Source organism: Petaurus breviceps, unplaced genomic scaffold (genome assembly GCF_028583685.1).
Source record: "Petaurus breviceps papuanus isolate PSGF00001 unplaced genomic scaffold, PetGlider_PUasm1.0 90925, whole genome shotgun sequence".
In the NCBI taxonomy this organism is placed as follows: domain Eukaryota; kingdom Metazoa; phylum Chordata; class Mammalia; order Diprotodontia; family Petauridae; genus Petaurus; species Petaurus breviceps.
In genome coordinates, this window is record NW_027187380.1 from 5,185,696 (window position 1) to 5,208,185 (window position 22,490).

The following is a 22,490-nucleotide window of genomic DNA, read 5'->3' on the forward strand; positions in this document are numbered from 1 at the left end:
TGTGTGTGTGTGTGTGTGTGTGTGTGTGTGTGTGTGTGTGTGTGTGTATGTTGGGATAACTCATGCCCTCCTTGCCCTGCCCAGGTATGACTTGCAGGCCCTCAGCCTGGACTTCTTGGAGCTCCTGACTCGATTCCTCCCCACGGAGTATGAGCTGAGCCTCATCGGACGCTACGAGAAGGAGCAGCGACCAGTGGAGGAGCTGTCAGACGAGGACCGCTTCATGCTGCGCTTCAGCCGCATCCCCCGCCTGTCTGAGAGAATGGCCACTCTGGCTTTCCTGGGCAACTTTCCCGACACTGCTCAGCTGCTGATGCCGGTAGGGATCCCCAGGGAGGCTGGGATGGATGGGAAAGGACTTCATACTTGAGTCTACAGGGTCGGGGTCCAGTGTTTGGTGAGGGCCCAGGTCTGTCTTAGAAGGTGAATTCAGAGCCCCCTCCTCTGAGACGTGAGAGAGAATCCCTAGGGTCATTTTAGGACATTTGGGGAGACAGAAGTAGGAGCCCTCAGCCAGACCCCAACAATAAACATTCCCATTTATATAGTGCTTTTAAGTTTACAAAGCATTTCAAAGTGGAGGTCCCTGAGCCAGCAATTATCTGCTGCTGCCTGACTTTAGAGTCAGAAGGCTGCAATTCCGTTTCCTCCCCATCCGCCCAACACCTCACCCTTGGTTTCCCTTCCTACAGCAACTGAATGCCATTATCGCCGCGTCCATATCCCTCAAGTCTTCTGATAAGCTCCGAAACATCTTAGAGGTAAGGGGATGGAGGAAGAGAAGTAATGGGGTCTATGCTTGTCAAACAGATGGCATTTCCTGGGTGCTGGGCCCTGGACCAAGGCCTATTTTTAGGAAGTTTCCAGTCTGATGGAGTGTGGTGGTGGTGGCGGCGATGGTGATAGAATCCCTGTCTTCAGGAACCTCCTAATCAGAAGAGAATGGAATCATGGGATTTAGAGCTGGAAGAAATCTTTTTTGGGGGAGGGGTAAGGGTGGGGAGGCAATTGGGGTTAAGTGACTTGCCCAGGGTCACAGAACTAGTGTCTGAAGCCACATTTGACTCTAGGGCCAGTGGTCTATCCACTGAGCAACCTAGCTTCCCCTGGAAGAAATCTCAAAGAGCATATAGTCCTAGAATTCTTAACCTGGAGTTCATGAACTTTCTTTTTAAAGATATTTTGTTAAATGATTTTCAATAAAATTGATTTCTTTTGTAATCCTATTTTATTTGATACATTTAAAAACATTATTCTGAGAAGGGGTCTGTAAGTTTCCCAGTCTGCCACAGTGTTATGTCATTATGTTTGTCATTGTGCTAAGAAGGTCTGCTCTTATCCAAACCACTATTTTATCAATGGACCCCAAAGACTCAAAGTGACTGGCCTAGGCCTACCTTAACACACAGGTGTTAGGTGCCAGAGCTTGAATTTGAACCTAGGTCCTCTGATTTAAAATCTAGGGTTCTTTCCATACCATGCTGCCTCTAGGGACAAAGGAGAGTGAGTACCTAGTCTGAGGGAATGGGGGATGTGGTCCCTTGTCCCTAAGGAACTTCCAGGGAAGACTCATTCAGAACATAGAAAAATCTGTTCCCTATCTCCTAAGGGGGAAAAAAAAATTCCTTTGGGCAGAGGGCCTGCTGAACTAACACTCTCTTTCTCCCTCTCTCTTCTTTCTTTCTCCTCTCTCTCTTTCTCTCACTCCTCTCTTTCCTCTCTCCTCTCTCTCTCTCTCTCTCTCTTTCCCCCCCTTCTCCCCCTACTCTCCCTCTCTTCTCTTTCTCCTCTCTCTCTTCTCTTTCTCCTCTCTCTTTCTTCTCTCTCTCTCCTCTTTCCTCTTTTTCTCTTTCCTTTTTCCCTTTTTCTCTCTTCCTTTCTCTCCTCTTCTCTCTCTTCCCATCTCTCTCTCCCTCTCTCCTGTCTCTCTCCCTCCCCCCTTTCCTCTGTCTCTCTCCTCTTTCCCTCTCTCTTTCTTTCCTTTCTCCCTTTTTCTCTCTTCCTTTCTTTCTCCTTCTCTCTCTACCCATCTCTCCTCTCTCCAGATTGTCCTGGCCTTTGGGAATTACATGAACAGCAGTAAACGCGGGGCGGCCTATGGTTTCAGGCTACAAAGCCTTGATGCAGTAAGTGGGCTTGGCTGGACCCTGGGCCAGGGGGAGGGAAATCTGAGGGGATCCGGGAGGGGGGCTTCTCCTGGCACACCTGAGTGTCCCCTTCTGCTGCGCATGGGGCTGGACTTGGCATTGGTCAATGGGCACTGGCATTGGTCCCCTCCCCGCAGTTGCTGGAGATGAAGTCGACGGACCGGAAGCAGACATTACTGCACTACTTGGTGAAGGTGATTGGAGAGAAGTATCCCAAACTCACCTGTTTCCACGCTGACCTGCACTTTCTGGACAAGGCTGGGGCTGGTATGGGGCTGGAGGGTGGGGGAGGGGAGGGTCGAGGGGTCCCCTGCTGCTTGTTGGCCTCTCAGTCCTCAAGGTTTACCCAAGGGGAAGGGGGAAACCAGGCAGCTTGGACACTAGACCGACCATGAGTGTGGGCAGGAAAATAAGAAATGAGTTCAAATCTGGTCTCAGACACTTCCTAACCATGTGACCCTGGGCAAAGTCACTTAACCCTGACGGCCTCAAAAAGAAAGGTGAGAAATGAGGGCAAGAGAATTTCTGTCTCTCCCTGACATGTCGCTCCCCTACCCTCTCTCCAGTGTCCCTAGACAGCGTCCTCCAGGACACCCGAGGTCTTCAGCGGGGCATGGAGCTGACAAGGCGGGAGTTCATGCGCCAAGATGATAATCCAGTGTTGAAGGAATTCCTCAAGGTCAACAGTCCCAATATGGAGAAGCTCTTGGCCGATGGCAAGACAGCCCAGGTGGGATGAGAGGCCAGGGCTCTGTGCCAGTGGGTGGGGCTGAAGGGAATGGTGGGTGCACAGGGCAGGCACGTGGGAACATCATGGGGATTGGGACACACACACTCCATTCACACACACACACACACACACACACACACTCACATACACAGACACAGACACACACATACACATCACGGGGCTGTGGCAGAGAGGCATCCCAGTGGGATGAGCCTTTCATCCCATTATCTCTTATGAGCTGGGCACCAGAGATGTAAAGACCAAAAACAAAACTCTCCCTGGCCTCGTGGATCTTACTTTCTTCTCAGGAATATCAGAGATGGGTTAGAGAGGTGGGACCCAGGCATAGCTGGGCTGGGGGGCTGGCACAAGAGGGTTACAGGGTCAGGACCATGGTGGAGGGAAGTGGGAATGGAGATCTGTTGAAACCAGGAAAAGATGCTTGAGAACTTCCTTCCCTGGGCTGGAGCCCAGCCTGGAGGGGACAGGGGTCAGCTGGGGAGGTAGAGGCTGGACTGGAGGGGATGGGAGTCAGATGGGGAGGTGGAGGCTGGACTGGAGGGATCAGGGGTCAGCTGGGGAGGTAGAGGCCGGACAGGAGGGGACAGGGGTCAGCTGGGGAGGTGGAGGCTGGACAGGAGGGGACGGGGGTCAGCTGGGGAGGTAATACATCAGACTGAGGGGAGGATCCTCTCTACAGGAAGCGTATGAATCTGTGGTGGAGTACTTTGGGGAGAATCCCAAGACGACCTCTCCATCTATGTTCTTTCCTGTGTTCAGTCGCTTCGTCAAAGCCTATAAGGTATTGGGGAGGGACTTGGGAAGGAGAGGGGCTATGTGACCACCAAGAAGTCCTGTGGTTATGGGAATGTCTGGGCCAAGCAGCATCCATTTTCTATGGGACACAATTGTAGAGTATCGGACTTGGGAGTCAGGAAGTCTTGGGTTTAAAAACCCTCCTCACACATTAGTGAGTGATTCTGGGCAAACCTCAGTCTCATCCTCAGTTTCCTCATCTATAAAATAGGCATAATAGTACCTACACCACATAGAATAGTTGAGAATGTAAAACCTTAAAATGCTATATAAATATGACCTGTTAATATACTTGTGACTGTGGCTTCCAGGACAAAGCCTTGGTGGTTGTTTGTTTTTTTCTGGCTTTGGAGGCGGTCAGGGGTAAGTGACTTGCCCAGGGTCACACAGCTAGTAAGTGTTGACAAGGCCCTGCTCTGTGCACTATGGTGCCACCTAGCTTCCACCCACCCCTTTTCCACAGTGTGTGTTTTAAGTGAGGTTTGAAAATTGTACCCATTATCTGTGACTGTTTACTAGAGCCTCTGAGCTTTATAAGACTAGCTAATAGCTCGTACTTATATAGCATCTTAACATTAGCAAAGTGCTTTAAGTATATATGTATAAATATGTAATATAAAATACTTATATATATATATAATATGAAATTTGATCTTCATGATAATCCTGTGAGGAGGGTGCTATTATTATCCCATTTTACAGATAAGAAAACTGAGGCTGAGAGGGTTTAAGTGATTTGCCCAGGGTCACACAGTTAGTGTCTTTGAGGCAGGATTTGGAGCTCTAGCTACGCAGCTGCCTATCAAAATAAATATTCATACCACCATAATTTTTTTCCATTTATTCTACATTTTGATTCTGAAAAGAAAGCTGGCTTTGCCTATTTTTTTCACTGCCTATTTCTGATTGAACAAAATTTGTAAATAAAAAAAATATGCATAGCTGTGTTGTATTTTCTGGCATTAAAAATAAAGCCATTGGGATGGCTAGGTGGCACAGTGAATAGAGCACTGGCCCTGAAGTCAGGAGGACCTGAGTTCAGATCTGGCCTCAGACACTTAATACTTACTAGCCATGTGACACTGGGCAAGTCACTTAACCCCAATTGCCCTGCCCTTCCCCCTCCAAAAAGCAAAATTAATTAAAATAGAGCCATTAAAAAAAAATTCAAGCATTGCGTTGTGCCCTAGGTGACTGCCCACTCTGCCTACCCCTAATTCCTGCCTCTGGCTTCTGCTGATGCTCCTGCCATGCCAGGCTCCTTAGGGGTCAGGGGGGAGAGACCAGGCCTGTAGTCTGGGAGGGAGCTAGCTAGGGTGGAGCCCTACTTGTGACTAGAGTCCCTGGAGGGGCAGACACTGAGATCCTGGCTGGGCTGGAGGGAGGTGGGGGGACTGCGGGGGGAGGGGAATGATCATGTTGCTGACCAATGCTACCTCCTGCCAGAAAGCAGAGCAGGAGGTGGAGCAATGGAAGAAACAGGAGGTTGCGGCCCAGGAGGCCGGGGCTCCCATCGCAGGCGAAGGGGAGCCTGCAGAGTCCAAGGTGAGGAATGATTCCCACCATGCTTGGGGGTCAAGACACTGGATTTTTCTTTCCTCCCTGCCCCCGCCTCCCAACCACAGCTGGTCTCTGTGACGACTTCATTTTACTACTTGTCTGTTGTGGGGGGCAGCATCCCCTTGTATAGCCTACAGAGACCAAAGTCTACACCTGCAAAATGTTTTGCCATTCTCCAGGAAGGCTTCAAGCATTTGCTCTGGGGATGGGGCTGTCTGGTGTCTCTTTCCTATCCCTTCCTCCTCCATCCCACCCCTCACTCCATCCCCCTGGGCATTCCAGTGGTCACCACCTTCCCAGTTCTCTCCCTGAAAAATGGGGTGCCCAGGATGGTGAGAGTGGGTGGCCCAGATGATCTAAGCATGTCTCCCCATTACCTCTGATCTAGTCCCCTCCCAAGGCCCGAAGGCAACAAATGGACCTCATTTCGGAGCTGAAGAGGAAGCAGCAGAAGGAGCCCCTCATTTATGAGAGTGACCGTGATGGGGCTATAGAGGACATTATCACTGGTGAGAGGGTGGGGGCAGTCAGTAGGGGAGGGAGGGCGGCCAGTGAAGAGCAGTGTGGGCTGGATTCTGTCTCTGTCCTATCTTTCTCCTTGCCTCCCTTTCTCTGGTGCCAGGGCAGCCACCTTCTCCCACAAATTCAGGAGAGGGTGGGGTCAGCTCCTGCATGTTCTCCCTTGAACCCCTCATCCTGCCATTTCTGATTATACTTTACACTGTTCTGGCTTCCTTTTCTTCTTCCTCCTCCTCTTCTCCCTCCTCCTGGTCCCCACCCTTCCCCCTCACCTCAGTGTTGAAGACAGCGCCTTTCACTGCCCGCACGGGCAAGCGGACATCCCGACTGTTTCTGGAGGCTGGCCTCAGTGACGAGAGCCCCCTCTAGAATCCTACCCCCACCCTAACCCAAGGTACCTGATGGTTTGGGGGCCCAGGGGAAGGCTGACCCTCCCTAAACAATATTGGCTTCTGCCATGGTCCAGCCATCCCCTTGGTTTGGGGGAGGAGGGTAGCAGATGTTCAGGACTCGGAGTAGGTAAAGAAGACCCCTAATCCTTCACCCCACTGGCGTGCTTGAGGTTGGGATGAATTAGGTCTTGTGTCTGAACCTGAGTACCACTTAGCAGCAAGATGTCTGGTCTCCGGGCTAAGTTTTCAGTGAGGGAGAATGGGAGGGAGGGCTCCCTGCGGGATATGTTAGGATTGCCAGTAGCTGACAAGGTAGGGGAAAGCATTCATAGATGAATTTGGCCTTACTGGTAGTGAAGGAGCCATGAGTCTGGGTGGTATGGAGTAGAGAGGAAAGGGGGAAAATTAGCCTCTAGCCAAAGTCCAGAGATAAAGCTGTCTTTGTACCTCTCCCAACAGATCTTCGGAATCAGCCGTACAGAAGGTCAGATACAGGCCGTCGGAGTGCCCGCCGAAAGTCCCCTGGCACTTCCCTGCAGGTGACTCCTGACCTTGCACTGTAGCCCCTGGGCTGCTTGGATCCCTCCCTTCCTCTTCTCCAGTGCCCATGGACTTCAGGAAATTGGGCCACCCTAGGTCAGAGCCACCTCAGCTAGCGGGCACATGCCAGCTTGTTCATGGGGCCAACAGAGGGCCCCCTTTTCCATCAACAATCATGAGGAAAGGGGGGTAAATCATGCTTATTTTCCTGCTTGCCAGGATCCCCCCAGGTTGTCTCTGGGGGACAACCTTCTATAAATGCACTTCTTCTTACCACAGAAGGGCAGCAATTCAGATCTTAGTATCTTGATGAGAAAATGCTCTACCACTTTCCCCCAATGCTAGGTGCTGCCTCCCCTTTACCTTTCATCATGTAGGCCATGCTCAGGGCCCAGTGTGGGGCTGCCATCTATAACTTATGAAATGCCTCCCCACTCTTTGCCCTTGACCTGGGTAGGGAGGACAGGGGTAGGGAATGGGGGTGGGGGGAGGGGAGAGGGAGAAAGCCCTGGGACCTTATTTTTATACTTGGAACTGAATAAATGGATTTGGAAGATAGTGTTATTTGTACCAGTCTCCATCTTCCCCCTTCCCCCTCACCTCGGTTAGGATGCAATTCAGGCCACTAATTTCTCTAAGGAAATGTTTCATTGGTAAACATTTGGTAAAGAATGACTCTGTGGGGTAGCAGGGGGTGGGGAAGGGAGTTGGCTCTGGACCAGGGTGGGTGGGGAGGGAGCTGGTCCTAGCTCTGCAGTCCCCTCTTCTGACTGTGGTCGTTGACCTATGGGCTCTGCAAAGAAAGGAGCAGGATTGGCATCGGGGGAGGTATGATGGACACTGGGCGCAAGCCAACCAGCCAGCCCCCTTTCCATTCACTTTTACCGGGAGCCCGCCGAGGTGCCTCTCGTTGAGAGAGCTTGGGTTTGTTGCATGGCCTGGCCAGGTTGGTCAGTCGGGGGCCTCTGCTTCGAATCCTCCTTTCAGTCGACCTTGTCCGAGAGGGCAGGTTGGGGACCTGAGAATAGGGGCCTTGGACATCTGGGTAGCAGGGAGAAGACTTGTTTTAGGACTTCTCTCCCTCTAAGGTGAGCTTCCCCTTCACCTGGAACCCCCTTCAGCCGTTCTCCTCCCATGCTGACTGCTCCCCTCTTCAATATGGAAGATCCATACTCAAGTCCCGGAGATTATGCAGGGATCGGGCAAGTTGCCGGTTGTTCAGTCCGGCCAAGCGCGTGGCCTGGCAGAAGAAGCTGAGGCCTGTGTGTGATCGGGTTCGGTAGCTTCGGTTGTGTTTGTGATCCAGGCCCTTCCACCAAGAGCTCATTCGCAACACTCTCTGCTTGTCTGTATAGTAACTGGGGGAGGTGGGATATGGGGTGGGGAGGGCAAGCAGGAGCAGGCCACTAGGCAATGGTCCCCACCCCAACCCAGGCTCTAGATTCCTCAGGGGATCTGGGGGGAGGGGGGACAAAAACTGGCACCACCATCCCCAGCAGCTATGGTTGTTGGCACTATGCCTTGGGCCCCCTCCCCCTACTGGGGGTCTTGAATAGTCAGGGTGGGGTAGGAGTAGCTAGGAATATTTAATAACTTGGGAGGATATAGGGAGAGGTATACCAGAGAGCAGAAGGGAGTTGTGCTTGGATAAGGAGGGAGATGCCTGGGCCCCACACACCTCACCACCTCCGCCACTGACTTGGGGGACAATGCCCCCTGACCCACAAACTTAGACATCATCTCGAAGAAAAGCGTTTCCAGACCATGGGGATCATTGATACGACTGTTTCTCATCCGACCTTTAGGTGTATTAAATCAATTAACATGCATTTATTAAGTTCTTGACACTGCTAAGATACAAAGATAAAAATGAAATGGTCCCTGCACTCAAAGGGCTTACAGTCTGTTCAGGAGACAACATGTACGTGAGATGTCCTAAAAGTCTTAGTGTAGTTGTGTAACAAGGTAATTTTTGAGTGGGAAGGCACTACCAGGCTGGGGTGGAGGGTAAGCATCAGGAAAGGGCTGAATTATAATGGGAATAGATTTATTCTAAGAGATGGAGGTGAAGGAGCATATTATAAGCATGAAGGGGTTGTGGGGGTAGGAGAGACAGCCTGGGCAAAGGTAAGAGACAGAATGAGCAGCAGAAAGAAGACTTCGTGAGCTGAGTCCCAGTCTGAAAGTTTGAGAGGCTACATAACAGGTGCTTCTGTTTGAATCCAGAGGCAACAGGAAATTTCCCGGGAAGTGATGTGATCAAATGGGTCTCTTAGGAGCACCACTTGGGCAGTTTTATGGAGGATGGGTTGATGAGGGGAGAGACTTGAGGCAGGAGAGAAATTAATCTTTTAGGCAAGAGGTGATAAAGGCATGAACTACACAGTGATGACCAGGTGAGTGGTGAGAGAAAGGGGATTTGAGAGTCCACTGATGGACATGCTAACTGGGTAGATATTTGGGGTAAAGGAGAATGAGGAGTCTAGGATGAACGCCTAAACATGGATGGTGGTGCTCTCAACAAAAGTCGGGGAGGAAGAAATGGGGAGTTTTGGTCATGTTGAATTTGAAATGCCTGTAGGACCAATAGGCAGTTGGACAGAATGACTAGGGTAGATATATAGATTTTGGAGTTATCTTTTTTTTTTAAGCAATTGGGGTTAAGTAACTTGCTCAAGGTTACACAGCCAGGTGTTTCTGGGTGGGTGCTAAGTGTCTGAGCCCAGATTCGATCCCCAGGTCATCCCGACACTGGGGCCTGTGCTCTTACTGTGCTACCTGGCCGCCCCTGGAGTTATTATCTTAAACCCAATGGGAGAGATAGAGACAAGGCCAGAGATAGAGAGAGGAAGGAAAGAGGAAGGGATAGAAACAAGTGGAAGAGAGAGGACCATCTAGGACAGAGCCCTGAGTTAGCAGGTAGGGTGCAGAAGAAGATCAATTCATCAAAGGAAGACTGAGGAGTGGTCACAGGTAGGAGGAGAACTCCACATTTGGAGACAGGTCACAAAAAATCCGAAGGAGAAAGTATTCAGGCAGAGAGGTGTTAACAGTGTCAGAATGCTGAAGAAACTGAAGATGGAGAAAAATCAGATTTGGCACTTAAGAGGATCACTAGAGTTATCTTGGAGAGAGCTAAGGCTTCATTGACTGAGCTCAGAGGCCTGATGACAAGAAGTGAGAGGAGAGAAAGTGGAGGCATTGAGTTATAGGCAGCTTATTCTAAGAGTTGGACTGACAGGAGAAATACAGGACAATATTTTTAAGAACTAGTGAGGTTTGTTTTTTAAGGATCTGAGAGTGTGGCAGGTTTTAGTTTTTCCTCTCCTGGACCCTACTACCCATTAAAAAAATGCTTCCTCACCCATGCATTGTGCAAAGCGGTGGTTGTCTGTCAGGATCCCAAGAAAGTCCTCAAAGTCAACGGCTCCATCACCTTGGAAGAAGAGAAATAGTGTGTTTGCTCAGGAATATGCGTATATTTGGAGCAGGGAGAGGGTTGGTAGGCCCAGAGTATGGGTTGGTACTAGGCTCTGGGGGATCACACTAAAACAGAAATGCCTTTTGCTCCTGGGGAGGGGAAGGGAGAGGAGAGGAGTGGGAACATCCAGCCTCTGAAGGGAGGCTCAGGGTGCTCACCCAGGGACCAAAACAGCAGTCTCCAAGCATAAAACAACAAGTAAAGTGTAACATCTGCTTCCATAATTCATTGAGTGAGATCAATCACAAGTATGTAAGCACCTATTACTACCTTCTATGGCCTAGAAGTTTGTGGAGGGAATAGAGGAAAGATAGGATGACTGTGGGGGAGGAGGACAGGGATAGTGAGAGAACGCTTTCTGGAGGGAACTTAAAAGGCAGGGAAGGGAAATGAAGTCAGGTGAGGGTATAATGAGAGACTGGACTCTGGCAGTTGGATTTTTTGTAGAGCCCTGTGGGCAGACGTACCATCCAGGTCGGCCCGCCGCAGGGCCTCACACACTTCCTGGGGGCTCAGCTGGATGCCAACAGTCCGTAGCGCCCCCTTCATGCTCCGCATGTCCAACTTGCCCTGGGAGCCCGGTTTAAACAGTTGGAAGACATCCTGGAAGGCTGTTGGGGGTGGGGTGGGGATGGGGGGGGGGGGAGTTGGTGCCTTAAAAACTTAAAATTATAAGGGGAAGGGCAAAGGGGAGAGAGGGTTGGAAGTAGGGCATGGGAAGGGTCAGCAAGGTAGGTCCCATTTAAACAAACCCAATAAATGAAAATCTAGATTTACATAAAAGGAAAGCCATTCTTCCATTTACAAAGGGATTTGCTGCATAATCCCTTTTTTAAAAAATGACCTCACCTAAAGCCTTAGAATTAAAAAAATGTGGTATATGCATAGGTCTTTATACACAGCTCTATTACCTTCCACCCCAGCTGGGGACATCTAGCTGTCCTCTCCATCCCAGGGACTAGATTGGCTTAAGCCTTCCTCCCCACCAAGGACCCCTGTGTTCCAGATGGGAGCCTCTCCCCTCACCTGCTACCTGCCGAGAGGTCAGGGGATGCTCATATTCAGCAGGGATGTCCACTGGTGCAAAGAGACTAGAGAGGTCCCGTCTCCTATTGGCAAGAGGGCTGTCAATACTGACACCCAAGTACAGCCTTACTATGAGTGAATGCTTTTCTGTTTTCTCCTCCTATCTCCCAACACACCTCCAAATAGCTTTTTTTTTTTGTCCTGGGGTCCATCATCAACCAGCCCCCAACTACTGCTAGTCCTCCCAATACTCTAGGGACAGGAATCTGGGGAAGCAAAGTCCCTCCCCATCTTTCTGAGGTCTCCTCCTCCCCTGCCATATGCCAACCCCCCAGCCCTCACCTCTGAGGCTTGGCTCCTCTATCAGGCCTTCCCCGAGCCTGCTGGGTAGTCCAAGAGGCCAAAAGTTCCTTCTTCACATTTGGGGTTAGATCCGTTGGGTCTTCCCCCATCTCAGCCTCCAAAGACCCTGGGTCCATCTGGCACAACAGTGTACTAACCAATAGCCCACAGGAACCCTTCTTGTCTTTGGCCTCAAACCCAAACCCTTAAAACAAAAGTGGTTCTCCTGTGCAAGGATGCCTGACTCTGCTTCTCCCTAAGGTTTGGAGTTAGAAGATTTCAAATTCTGTCCCTGACATGGAAGTTTGGGGCTAGTTACTCATCGACTCTGAGCCTCTGTCCTCATTTCTAAAACAGGGCTGGGGGTGGATCAGATGACCATTTTGGCTGTAAATCTTATAAAACCTCCTCCTCCCCACATAACTTCCCACACACTTCCACTCAATTTTGTTTTTGGATCCTAAGAAAAAGTCTTTTGAGGCTCAAAGAGCAGAGGCTGTTGTGTCCTTAGGGGGCTTGTGAGGAAGGTGAAGAATGACCCTAATGCCCCCTTTCCCCCAAACTGTAGCCTCAGCAGTCATGGGGACTTAGCCAGTAGAAGCCCTGAGGTTTCGGTCCAATTTTCCCATCTGTGTAGTGTGCCCTCTTTGGGGGACCCAGGTTGGGAAGGTTATATGGGTAGGTGTACTCTGCCTGAAGTCTTGAGAAATTTGGAGAACAGAAGCACTCCATCATTATCTTCAGAGGAAAAAGGAAGGTGGGAGGATCAGAGCCTCACCTGTACCATTTCTGTATCACTGTGGATTTCCTGGAGGTCCTCTGAGGGTGACCACCTGCAATTTGGATTCATAAGGATCTTAGAATTGGAAAAGGCCTTCGAACTTTTTTGGTGTCACGGACCCCCTTTTGGCTCTCTGATGAAGCCTAGGGATATACTTTCTCAGAAGAATGTTTTCAGATTGTTGAAGGGCAATGCCAAATTTCAATTAGAGATTAGTAAAAATAAATGATGTGACTTGTTCAAGGTCAGAGAGTTAGTTAATTGGTGGCAGGTCAGACCTGGAGGTCACATGGTAACCTCCAGGCCAGGGCTCTTAACATCATACCAAGATGAAGGGCTCTCCACCCCCACCCTAAACCATCATGATCCTGGCCCTCCCTGCTACCAGAAAACCCAGAGAGATGAGTCTGGGCCAGGGCAAAGGAGCCTGCTCCTCTCTGCTCATGTCTGGCTTCTGAACTCTCCCAGCCACTCACCTCTGAGTTTCTTCCTCTTCCCCCTTCTGTCTCATTTTCCTTCTTTCGACTTCTTGTCCCCTTCTTCCTCGTCCCTCTGCCCTACTCCTCTCTCTGCTCCCTCTGCCTGACCTCCTGTGCCATATGCCAAGCTCCCAGAAATCCTTTTTTTCCCCTTGGCTCCCTCTCCTCTTTCCTTCTCTTTTCATTTCTTTTCCCCCATATCTTTTCTCTAGCTTTGGGATTGCAGTAGGATCCTCTCAACCCTAGGATTCTATGCACTGATGTCTCTCTCAGTCCCACAGACCCCATTTCTAGGAAGTTGAGTCTAGGTGTATACTTTAGCAGTTTTTGAGGATTTTAATCCTAAAGCCAAAGTCTCTAAAAAAGCTAGCCTACCCCACTCTACACTCTACTTTGCCCCAAAAGGAACCTCCCCTGGGGCCCCAGCCTCAGGGGATAGGGATGACCTCCTCCATCACAAGCAGCTCAGGTGAAGTGGTATATCCACTTTCTTTTTTCTTTTTTTGCTTTTTGAAGGGCAATTGAGGTTAAGTGACTTGCCCAAAGTCACATAGCTATTTTTTGTGTTAAGTGTCTGAGGCTGAATCTGAACTCCAGGGCCGGTGCTCTATTCACTGTGCCACCTAGCTGCCCCTGTATGTCCACTTTAAAAATAGCCAAAGTATAAATCACAAAATTATGGATTTAGAGCACTGAGTCTGACTCCCTTGTTTGCCTTATGGGGAAACTGAGGCCCAGAGAAGCTTTAGAGGCTTGCTCAAGGTCATACCAGGAATTTGAGGGTTGGTCCTTTGACTCTAAATCCAGTAATCTTTCCCCCAAAAAATTCGGTGGGCAATACTAGCCAGGTGGGACCTAGGGGAAGCTCATGGTGGGGGAAGGGAAATTGGGGAGGGGTTCCCTAAAAAAATACCAAAAACTAAAAAAAGAGCAGAAAAAAAAGAATGTCACAGCTGGAAAGGAGCAAATTCAAGCTCCCTCTTTCCAGGAGCCTCAGGACAAAAAAGCAGAGCCGGTGGGGAGAGCCACCACTGGAGGGTTTATTGATCTTTGGCTAAGCATTTTTGGGATATGATGTGAGGGTGACAGCTTAAAATGTATATGTAGGAATAGTGGGTTCCCACTTCTGATTCTTGACCTGGAGCTGCAACATAAGAGAGACAGAATCATGGGAGTCTCAGACCCTTTCCACCACCAGAGGAGAGAAGGGCAGCCTCTCCTTGCTGGGGGCAGTGGGGAGTGGGCAGCAGGGAAATGGGGGAGTTAATATCCCCCCTACCTCCAAGGCTCTGGGAGTTGGATGTCCATCTGTGTCTGTGTCTGTTTATTCCCACGAAGCACTGGGAGAGGAACCACTGGTCCGTAGGCTCTGCACCCCCCTCCATGCCCCGGACCTTGGCTCCCTCCTCACCCTAGAGGCCATGGATGTATTATAGTCAATCCTGGCCCAGGCAAAGAGCCAGGCAAGAGTCTTAGGGTGGGATAGGGGAAGGAATTTATCCATCTGGGCCAGGGGGTTCTCTTTTAGAAAAGCGTCTGAACACCATGGAAATGATTACCTTCCCTCCTCCACCCCTTATATATGTGGAACAGCTGGAACTCTGGGCCTCATTGCCCTCATTCTTCATGGTTCCAGGGGTTCCTTAGCTCCCATCACCTTGTTCCTCCCTCCTCCACCACCTATGTTATTTCTATGTAGCATGATTCTGTGTCCTTGCCCCTACCTGACCTTCCATCTTCTATCCCTTTACCCCTTCTGTAGGGGATGGGGTAGTGTTAGGTATGCTCCCATGTGAGAGGAAATGGACAATTCATCAGTTCTTCTTCTGCTACTCCTCCCCAAAAGAACACAAATATATACACATATACAAATGAGGTCTTGAAGGTCTGGTGGGAACTAGGATTCTACTTACTCTTTCCAAGGTCCTGATGATACTGGAGCTAAAGATGGAGACTGGAGATGGTTAACTTCCCCTTCCATGGATGCTCTTTCTGAGGCTGACTTGGTCATGTTCAGGGCATAGCCTGACTTCAGGGCAAATTCCTGGCTGATGGACTTTTGAGGCTCCCCTGCTTCTGGTGGCTTTAGGAGGGGCAAAGGTGAGCCTGGCTGCTCAGTTGCAATGGAAAGGTCCGTGGTCGACCCTTGGGTCATGGGTGATATCGAACCCGTTCTCAGCCCTGGAGAAGACTTGAAGGAAATCAGAGCTTTGGAATCCAGTATTAGCTCTGTGGCAGAGGAATTTCGGGAGGTCAGAGTGCTAGAAACCAGAGCTGGGGGAAGGCTGGCAGAGGTTGGACGAGAGTCTAGCAATCTGAAGTCCAATGGCTCTGAGAATTTAGCAGAGAAGTTTCGGGAAGATAATGACTGGGCTCCTGAGGGCGACCTTTCTGGTAGTAATGCTTGAATGGGGGTTTGGGGTGGGAAACCTTCAATGCCCAAACTTGGGTGAGAGGTTTGGACTCTAACGTCCTCCATGAACATCTTAGACAATTTGTTGGCAGAGAGCAGGCTTTCCCTGGAGGTTCTTCCTACAGATTTCTGGAAAGGCCAGTCTCGCATTGGGAATGGGTGGCGCCCTATCCCTAATGGCTGCTTGAGGCTATGGTCGGATGCTTGTATCAGCTTGTCCATCCGAAACAGGTGCTTGGAGGTTTGCACAAAGACTGATCGGAATGTATGGTGCAGACCATCCTTTACCCTTGTGGGCTCTGGGCTCTGAGGCTCTTGGGAAATACTTAACTCCAACGTTCCCTTTGGCCCAACAGCTGTCTGGATCTGGACATTTACTCTGGGTCCCGAGGGCACATTCTTCGGGGCCAGGCTGAATGCCAGATTGGAGGTTTGAACAAAGACGCTGACTGGGACAGGGACTTCATCTTCTAGCTCTGACTCTGACTCTGGGAGCAGGTGAGGGTCTGGTTCCAGTTCGGACTCCAACTCAGACTCTGACTCTAGGTCCTGTTCTGCTTCCAGGTCAAGGCTGTCATCTAACAGCTGCAGAGGGCAAGAGCCCATGGGCCACCCTCCCTTCCCCAACACAGACACACACACTGGTGCCAACAGTGTTTCCTCTTTCTCCTCCTTCCCTTCCCCTACCTCAAGGGCAGGTCTGCTCCACCACTCCTATCTGGTCTAACTCCTTGGGGCAAGTGGCCAAGGGTTAAGGGTGATGGTGATGCACATGTGGGGACACAGCAGGCAGAAAGGCCCTGGGAGCTGGGCAGCGAGATCTCAGAGTGGGCAAAGGGCAGGCACTATGGTCTAGGAAGACTGCCAACCCCTCTTCAAGGACTCCACTGGTCAGTAGGAGAGAGGAGGAACTGAGGGATGGCTTTCAAGTTGGAAAACAGACACTACCTTTGACTACCTCCCATCCCAGGAGAGATGTCCCCAGAAACGAGGGTCCCCCACCCCAACAACAATTTGACTCTCTGTTACCTCTATCTCATCTTCCACAGGCTCAGGCTGGGGATCAGGGTCGTCCTGAAAGTCAGCACTGGAAAAAATAAAAAAGGTGGTCGCTGAGCTGGGGGCAAGAAACAACAGGTTATATGTATGTGTGTGTGGGGGGGTTGGGCATCACAGCTTCCTCCTTAAGTTTCCTGGGTGCCCTTGGGCCCTCTTCCTCTGCCACTTGCCAGGAGGCTGGGGAGAGGTCTAACTTCCTAACTTCCAGGGTGGGAGGGGGAGTGATTGACTCCTAAGAGTCTCCCCTAAGTTCTGGGTCTGACTCTCAAGGAACTCTTGTAACCCACCCAGCCCCGCCCAGCCCACTTCCCACTGGGGCCCCTCGGCAGGTCTGACAGCCTAAGAGGGAGGGAGCAGGTGTGTGAAGGGTGGGTGGAAGGCAGGATGAGGAGAGGTCTTTAGCTCACCCTGCTTTTGTGCCCCAGTTTGCCACCGCCACCGCCACCACAAAAGACTTGTTTGGAGCTGTGCTGCTCTCTTCTTTGTTACCCCCCTCCAACTCCTCCTCCTCCTCCAACTCCTCCTCCTCCTCCTCCAACTCCTCCTCCAACTCCTCCTCCAATTCCTCCAACTCCTCCTCCTCCTCCTCCTCCAACTCCTCCTCCAACTCCTCCTCCTCCAACTCCTCCTCTGCGGCCCTCCTGAGATCTGACCCTTGCTGGCTAAGAGCGTCATAGCCCCCAAAGGGCTTGGCCTTGAATTCCTCCTTGTAGGAGAAGTCAGCGGGGCACTTGGGAGCAGCCCCTGAAGTGAATGCAGACGTGCACTCGGCGCGTCTGTACTCGTCATAGAAGGGGAGGCTGTGGAGTTGGTCCCCATCACTCCCTTTCCCCTTCAGGATCCTCCTATAAGAGCAAAAGGGGTTATGGGCTTTCTAGTCTTGAGTTCCTAGTCTCCTGGGAAGCTTCCGATAATCACCGAAGGGACTGAGGAGAAGGCTTGGGGAGGGGGAGCCCTTTTCTTCTTTTCTTCCCCCTCTCCCAGGTGGGCCGGGTTCAAGTTTCTGGAGTTGTGTTTGGGGTGTGGGGTGAGGATGGGATTAGGAACAGGGTGGGGAGACAGGGCAGGAGGGGGTGGGACCTTGGGATGGCAGCTGATGTTGGGGGTGGGGTGGAGCATGAGGAAAATTGAGGTTAGGGATGGGTCTGGGCCTCACTGTGTCTCCACCACCTCCACAGACTTCTTACTACAGCAAGGAAATCCATTGACACCTAGTTAAAGATGGGGAAAATGTGAAAAGTTCATCGAAGAATGCTTGTGAGAAGGCAGCCTTATCTTTTATCCTTTTCCCTAGCTTCACCTTCCATCAGGCTCAACCCTATTATTCCCAACTCTCATCTCAAACCAATTTCCCACCCTCCACCCCATTCTTGGTCTCTGTCTTATTATTTTCTGCCTTTCTGTCTCTGATCTCTACTCCATGACCCCATTTCATCCTCCTGTTCTCTTTCCCTCCATCATTTATCTCAAATCCATCTTCCATTTCCATCTCATTACTAGTCTGTCTCTCAGCTTGATATCTTTATCCCCTAAACTTGCAGAAGTCTTTGCCCACTTAGGGCCCCATATTACACTTTCAGGCTTAGAGGAGTTTTTAACCTTAAAACACTTTTTCTGAGTTTGGCAGTGTGGTAATGCCTGTGCCTCAGGATAATATTTTCAAATGCATCAAATAAAATATATAGTATTTACAAAGGAAACCAATTACATTAAAATATAGTTATCAAAATGTTTACTTAAAAATTTCAAGGTTCCTAAATTAAGAACCACTGTTGTAAGTATATCTTTTTCTCCTAAATGAATATGGACTTTTGACATTTCCATTCCTCTCTTTCTGTCTCTCTCCCCCCCATTTGCTTTCTCTAGTCTCCCCCACACTAACAACAACTGGGGAACTACTAGAAAGTTTTAATGATATCAATCTGGGCTTCTTCGATACCCATTTCTCTTCCCCAATCCCAGGGTCTTAACTCTAGTTACTTGATCTGGGAAGATGTCTAACAGTCTATACCAGATGTGCGTGTGTGCATGATAAGATAAAAATCTGACATCTTCAAAGGCAAAAGTAAAATCTTGGAGAAAGAATGACCCCTGGGCAAGGGAAGGCCCAAGTTCATTATTCTTTCCCCTAAGGTTTGTAATTTTTTTTTATATGAGAAACTGGTGGTGGTGAAATCTGCAAAACTTTTCCCTTATCCCTAATTATCAAAAGACAGTGGGACCAGCTAGGAGGCTATGGCAGACAGAGTTGGATTTTTTCCGGCAAGGCTGAAGGGCCATCCTGGGTTATGGAACCATCCTGGGTTCTCTGACTGGAGGGTCAGGTCAGTTAAGGACTATGGGGGTGGGGTGGGGGGAGGCAGGAAAGGGAACAAGCATTTATTAAGCTTCTACTATGTATGTGCCAGACACTGTGCTAAGTATTTTACAAATAATAACCTCATTTTAGATGCTACATAAGCAATGGAGCTGGTTTCTAGCTCTAATTAGCTCTAACTCTGTGGGACTGAGTCAGAGATCAGAGACCAGGGGTCAGGCATCAGGATTCTTGGTCACCAGATCTTAAAAAATGTTGTCACATGCCTTTAGTGTGTGACTGTATCCCAGTCTTTGAGTGAGGAGGGAAAAGGGACTCCTAGTCCGACGATTTCTGTGGTTTCTTCATAACTGGGCCTGATTTTTGGTGGTAGAGGCGGTTGTGAGGTGGGGTGGGGGTAGGAAGAGAAAGAAGGGGACAACCATAATCCCAGCTAGACTGGAGAGGGTAGTAGTAATACTAGTAGGGATTGTGAGGAAACATGCATACCTTCCACAAAACAACAACAATTAAAGGGTTAGGCAATGGACTGGTGATTTCATTGGCCCATTGAGGAAACTATTGAAGCAGGCTGGCACCTTCTTTACTATTAGACAGCTGCCAAGAACACAGAGAATTTAAGGGATTTACCCAAGGTCACACTGTGTGTGTGTGTGTGTCTGTGTGTGTGTGTTTGGGGGAGGGGAAGACTTGAACTCAAGCTTTCCTGGCCCCACACCTAAAGCCAGCTCTGACCTAGGCCATGCTGGCTTTCTAAATAGAGGTCACTTTTGGAATAGCTTCTCGTTGGTCAGAGTTTCCTGGAAAACCCAATCCTCCCCAGAGTTTAGGAGACAACAGCTGTAGGTGGCGGTAGATGTAGATGAAGGTGTATTTCACTGGCTCTTAGAAGGAGCTTTTGGTGACTAACGCAGACCTCCGGGAGCGGAGGGGGCCTGGGATGGGTTCACTAGTTGACCTTTCATCACGGCGGGGAGGGGCAAGGTCTGTACGGACCTCGAGTGGGGCGCAGGTGTAGCCTGAGGGCCCCAGGTGTGTGGGAAGGGCAGTGCTGGTGGCCCGGGGTAATTCTTCCTGGGCCCTCTTCTTCCTTGGCTTTGCTCTCTTCCTAAAGGAAGCATGTAGTGGATAGAGAGCTGGGCTTAAGGGTCAGGACAGACCTGAGTTCAAATGCCACCTCGGACGCTTTAATAGTAGTGTGATCATGGGTAAATCCCGTAACCTCTCTATATCACAGGAAAAAACGAAAAACGAGAGGAAAGGCTGGACTCAAAGGCTCCTGTCTATTTGTCTGCGGTTGCTTCCGGCTCTAACTCCGGGATGGTCCTTTCACTTCTAACCCTGCTCTTGGGAAGACGTCTTTGCCGTCCTGGCCCTGGAGGAACCCTCGGTACACACTCCCCTTGCCCTTGCCTCTCCGCCCCTCCTTCTCGCACCTGTCACCCCCATGCTGACTCCAGTGCCTGCCCCGAACTGGGGAGTGGGCGGGTGGCTGCTGCTGGCCCTTCCGCTTCCAGCGCGGTCTTTGAATCCCCGCTGCTCCTCCCCGTGAGGGCAGCGGCGGGGAACCTGTGGCGTCACGGCTCACTATGACGTCACACGGGTGGCTGCGGCCGGGCCGCGGAAAGAGGTAAAAGCAGGTAGGGACGTAGCGGGCCCGGCCCTCACCCTCCTACGCGCCTTCTGGATGGAGGAGGAGGAGGAAGAAAAGAAAGGGAGGAGAGGAGGAGGAGGAGCAGGGGGGCAGCTGGAGGAGAACGACGCTTGGCTGGAGGGGCGGCGGGGGTGGGAGGGAGGTGAAGTCTCCCTGAGGTTTCCCCAGACCTGTTGGGGGTGCTCCTTCCCAGCCTCAGTCTTTCGGGACCTGGGGTGGACGCACTAGCAGCCGGAGGCCGGCTCCCCGGGGTCCTTGGCTCCGCACGCTAGCCTGCTCCCAGTGTCTGTACTGTCTTCTAGGATCTCAGAGTAATTTGACGGGACCGCTACCAACTTAGGACGGCGGAAGGTGAACTTACGCACCCCCAGGGCAGCTAACTGACGTGGTGGATAGTATTGGACTTGGAGTTAGAAGGACCCAGCTCTAGTCCGGCCCGGGACACTCGCCGTCGGACCTCGGGCAATTCACATCCTCTCTATTCTGCCTATCACCCATGTGACCTCAGTTGTGTCTCGACTCTTCGTCACCCCATTTGGGATTTTCTTGGCAAAGATACTGGAGTGATTTGCTTTTTCCTTCTCCAGCTCATTTGACAGATGAGGAAACTGAGGCAAAGGATTAATGCCCAGGGTCACACAGCTAGCAAGTGTATGAGGCTGGATTTGAACACAGGAAGTTTTCCCAGGCCTGGCAGTCTGTGCACTATGGCGCCACCTAGCTGCCCCCAAGTCATTTAACCTCAGCTTGTTTGCTCATCTGTAAAATGGGGATAAAAGCACTTCTCACCCAGAGATGTGTCAAAGGAGACAGAGTAGTGCTTTGTAAACCTTTAAGAGCTATATAAATGCTATTATTTCTCCATACCCATAACACATGCACAAGCTCTTACTTTCTCTCCCTACTTTTGCACGTGGAAACGCCCTCCACTTTTTCTGTCACTCGTCTGTCTTTCCTGTTTGGCAGCGGGTGGGTGACTCTCTGGCAAGGCTACTGCACCCCATGCTAACCTTACACATAGGCAAGCCTCCTGATTCTGCCTCGGTCGTTCCCATAGTACTGTAGAGGGGTTGTTGCGATGTACCATCTCCATTCCTGCCCCCATCCCCATGACCGACACTGGTTTGTCTATGAACAGGAAACAAGGTGGTGTGTGTGTGTGTGGGAGGTTGTGGGGTATGCGTGTGTGGTGTGTGTGAAGGACTTCCCGCGTAGGGTTTAGTTATTTTGCCCAAAGAAAGGACAAAAGCTAATCTTTGTACCCAGATGCTTCATTTCCTAAGGAGCCATTTGAAGGTCAAAGAAAGGGTTAAATATCTGTTCCCCTCCCTCGATGTACCTTCCACTCCAGGGCCCCCAAATGCTTCCCTCATAGGCTCTTGTACACCCGTTGAAAGGAAGGAGTGGAGCACACACATACCCAAAGATCTTCTCAAGCTGCTCACTGTCACACAGCTCTGGTCTCAGAAAGAATTTGGACCAAGTCTTCCTGACTCCAGGTCCAGCACTCTGCTCCCCATGACAAATCCCTCCCCCAAACTGGATAAATGCTGGGAACTGGGGCAGGATCCCCACTCATCCACTTGGTGTTTTAAGGGTCTCAGACAGCTTAAGTTCATCTTCCACTGACCAAGAGAACTCAGGTCCTCTGGGAGGCCATTCTACTGGTCCACTTGTTTCAGGCACTCTACCTATTGCCTACCTGGGGGGTCCTCAGGCTAACAGGAATTGAGCCTCGAGTGGTTGACTCAAAGGACTCTGGGCTTGTGCCAGTTCTCCTCTGGTGGCTGGCTGCAGAGGTGGGACATTTGTGTTGGGAGGTGTGTTCTGTACCCCTTTCTTATCCACTCTGGAAGCTGTCTCTCACACACTTCCTTAATCCTGGAAGCTCAGGACTGGGGTCATTTGGTTAGGAGGGACAGTCATTAAGCCACTAGGTGTGCTGGTCCCATGTCGGCCCCCTCTCCTCCCAGTCTGGTTTTTGGATGGTGTCCAGGGACTTCCCTGCTGCTGGGTGGAGCACCTGGCTTGGTTTGCATGCATGGAGCACGACTCGGCTGTAGAAGTTGGGGAGGGCACAAGCTGAAGCCTCTGAAAACACCCCTAGCATGAAATCAGGGACAGTCAAGAAAGACTTCACCCAGAGGTCAAGGGAGGTTTCAGGTCAGCTGCCAAGAGGAACAAGGCCTCATATACAATCAAAGAAGAGGAGACACACTTGTTTAGGAAAATAA

General features: G+C 50.5%; 2 protein-coding genes across 5 annotated transcripts in view; one reads left to right on the forward strand and one right to left on the reverse strand.

The window, feature by feature from the left end:
- The window catches only part of FMNL1 (formin like 1), a 57,720-nt gene extending 50,493 nt beyond the window's left edge, over positions 1-7,227 (forward strand). For 3 of the 4 annotated variants that reach the window (XM_069076182.1, XM_069076183.1, XM_069076184.1), the window contains 9 exons: positions 85-319; positions 693-761; positions 2,046-2,126; positions 2,285-2,414; positions 2,714-2,877; positions 3,578-3,679; positions 5,140-5,238; positions 5,642-5,762; positions 6,624-7,227. In XM_069076182.1, coding sequence (XP_068932283.1) covers positions 85-319; positions 693-761; positions 2,046-2,126; positions 2,285-2,414; positions 2,714-2,877; positions 3,578-3,679; positions 5,140-5,238; positions 5,642-5,762; positions 6,624-6,727 — 1,105 coding nt within the window. In that variant the 3' untranslated portion in view covers positions 6,728-7,227. Of the gene's footprint in view, positions 1-84; positions 320-692; positions 762-2,045; positions 2,127-2,284; positions 2,415-2,713; positions 2,878-3,577; positions 3,680-5,139; positions 5,239-5,641; positions 5,763-6,049; positions 6,167-6,623 lie in introns of all 4 variants that reach the window. The other variant, XM_069076185.1, reaches the window with a different exon arrangement.
- A 124-nt stretch (positions 7,228-7,351) lies between these two features.
- Positions 7,352-19,567, reverse strand: SPATA32 (spermatogenesis associated 32). The gene is made up of 14 exons (XM_069076844.1): positions 19,513-19,567; positions 17,442-17,496; positions 16,693-17,130; positions 16,256-16,313; positions 14,727-15,811; positions 12,332-12,386; positions 11,554-11,690; positions 11,212-11,318; positions 10,653-10,796; positions 10,069-10,140; positions 8,383-8,503; positions 7,878-8,062; positions 7,590-7,745; positions 7,352-7,497 (listed from the first exon to the last, which is right to left on the reverse strand). The coding sequence occupies exons 1-14, from the start codon at positions 19,565-19,567 to the stop codon at positions 7,352-7,354; spliced, it is 2,814 nt and encodes a 937-aa protein (XP_068932945.1).
- Positions 19,568-22,490: the final 2,923 nt, after the last annotated feature.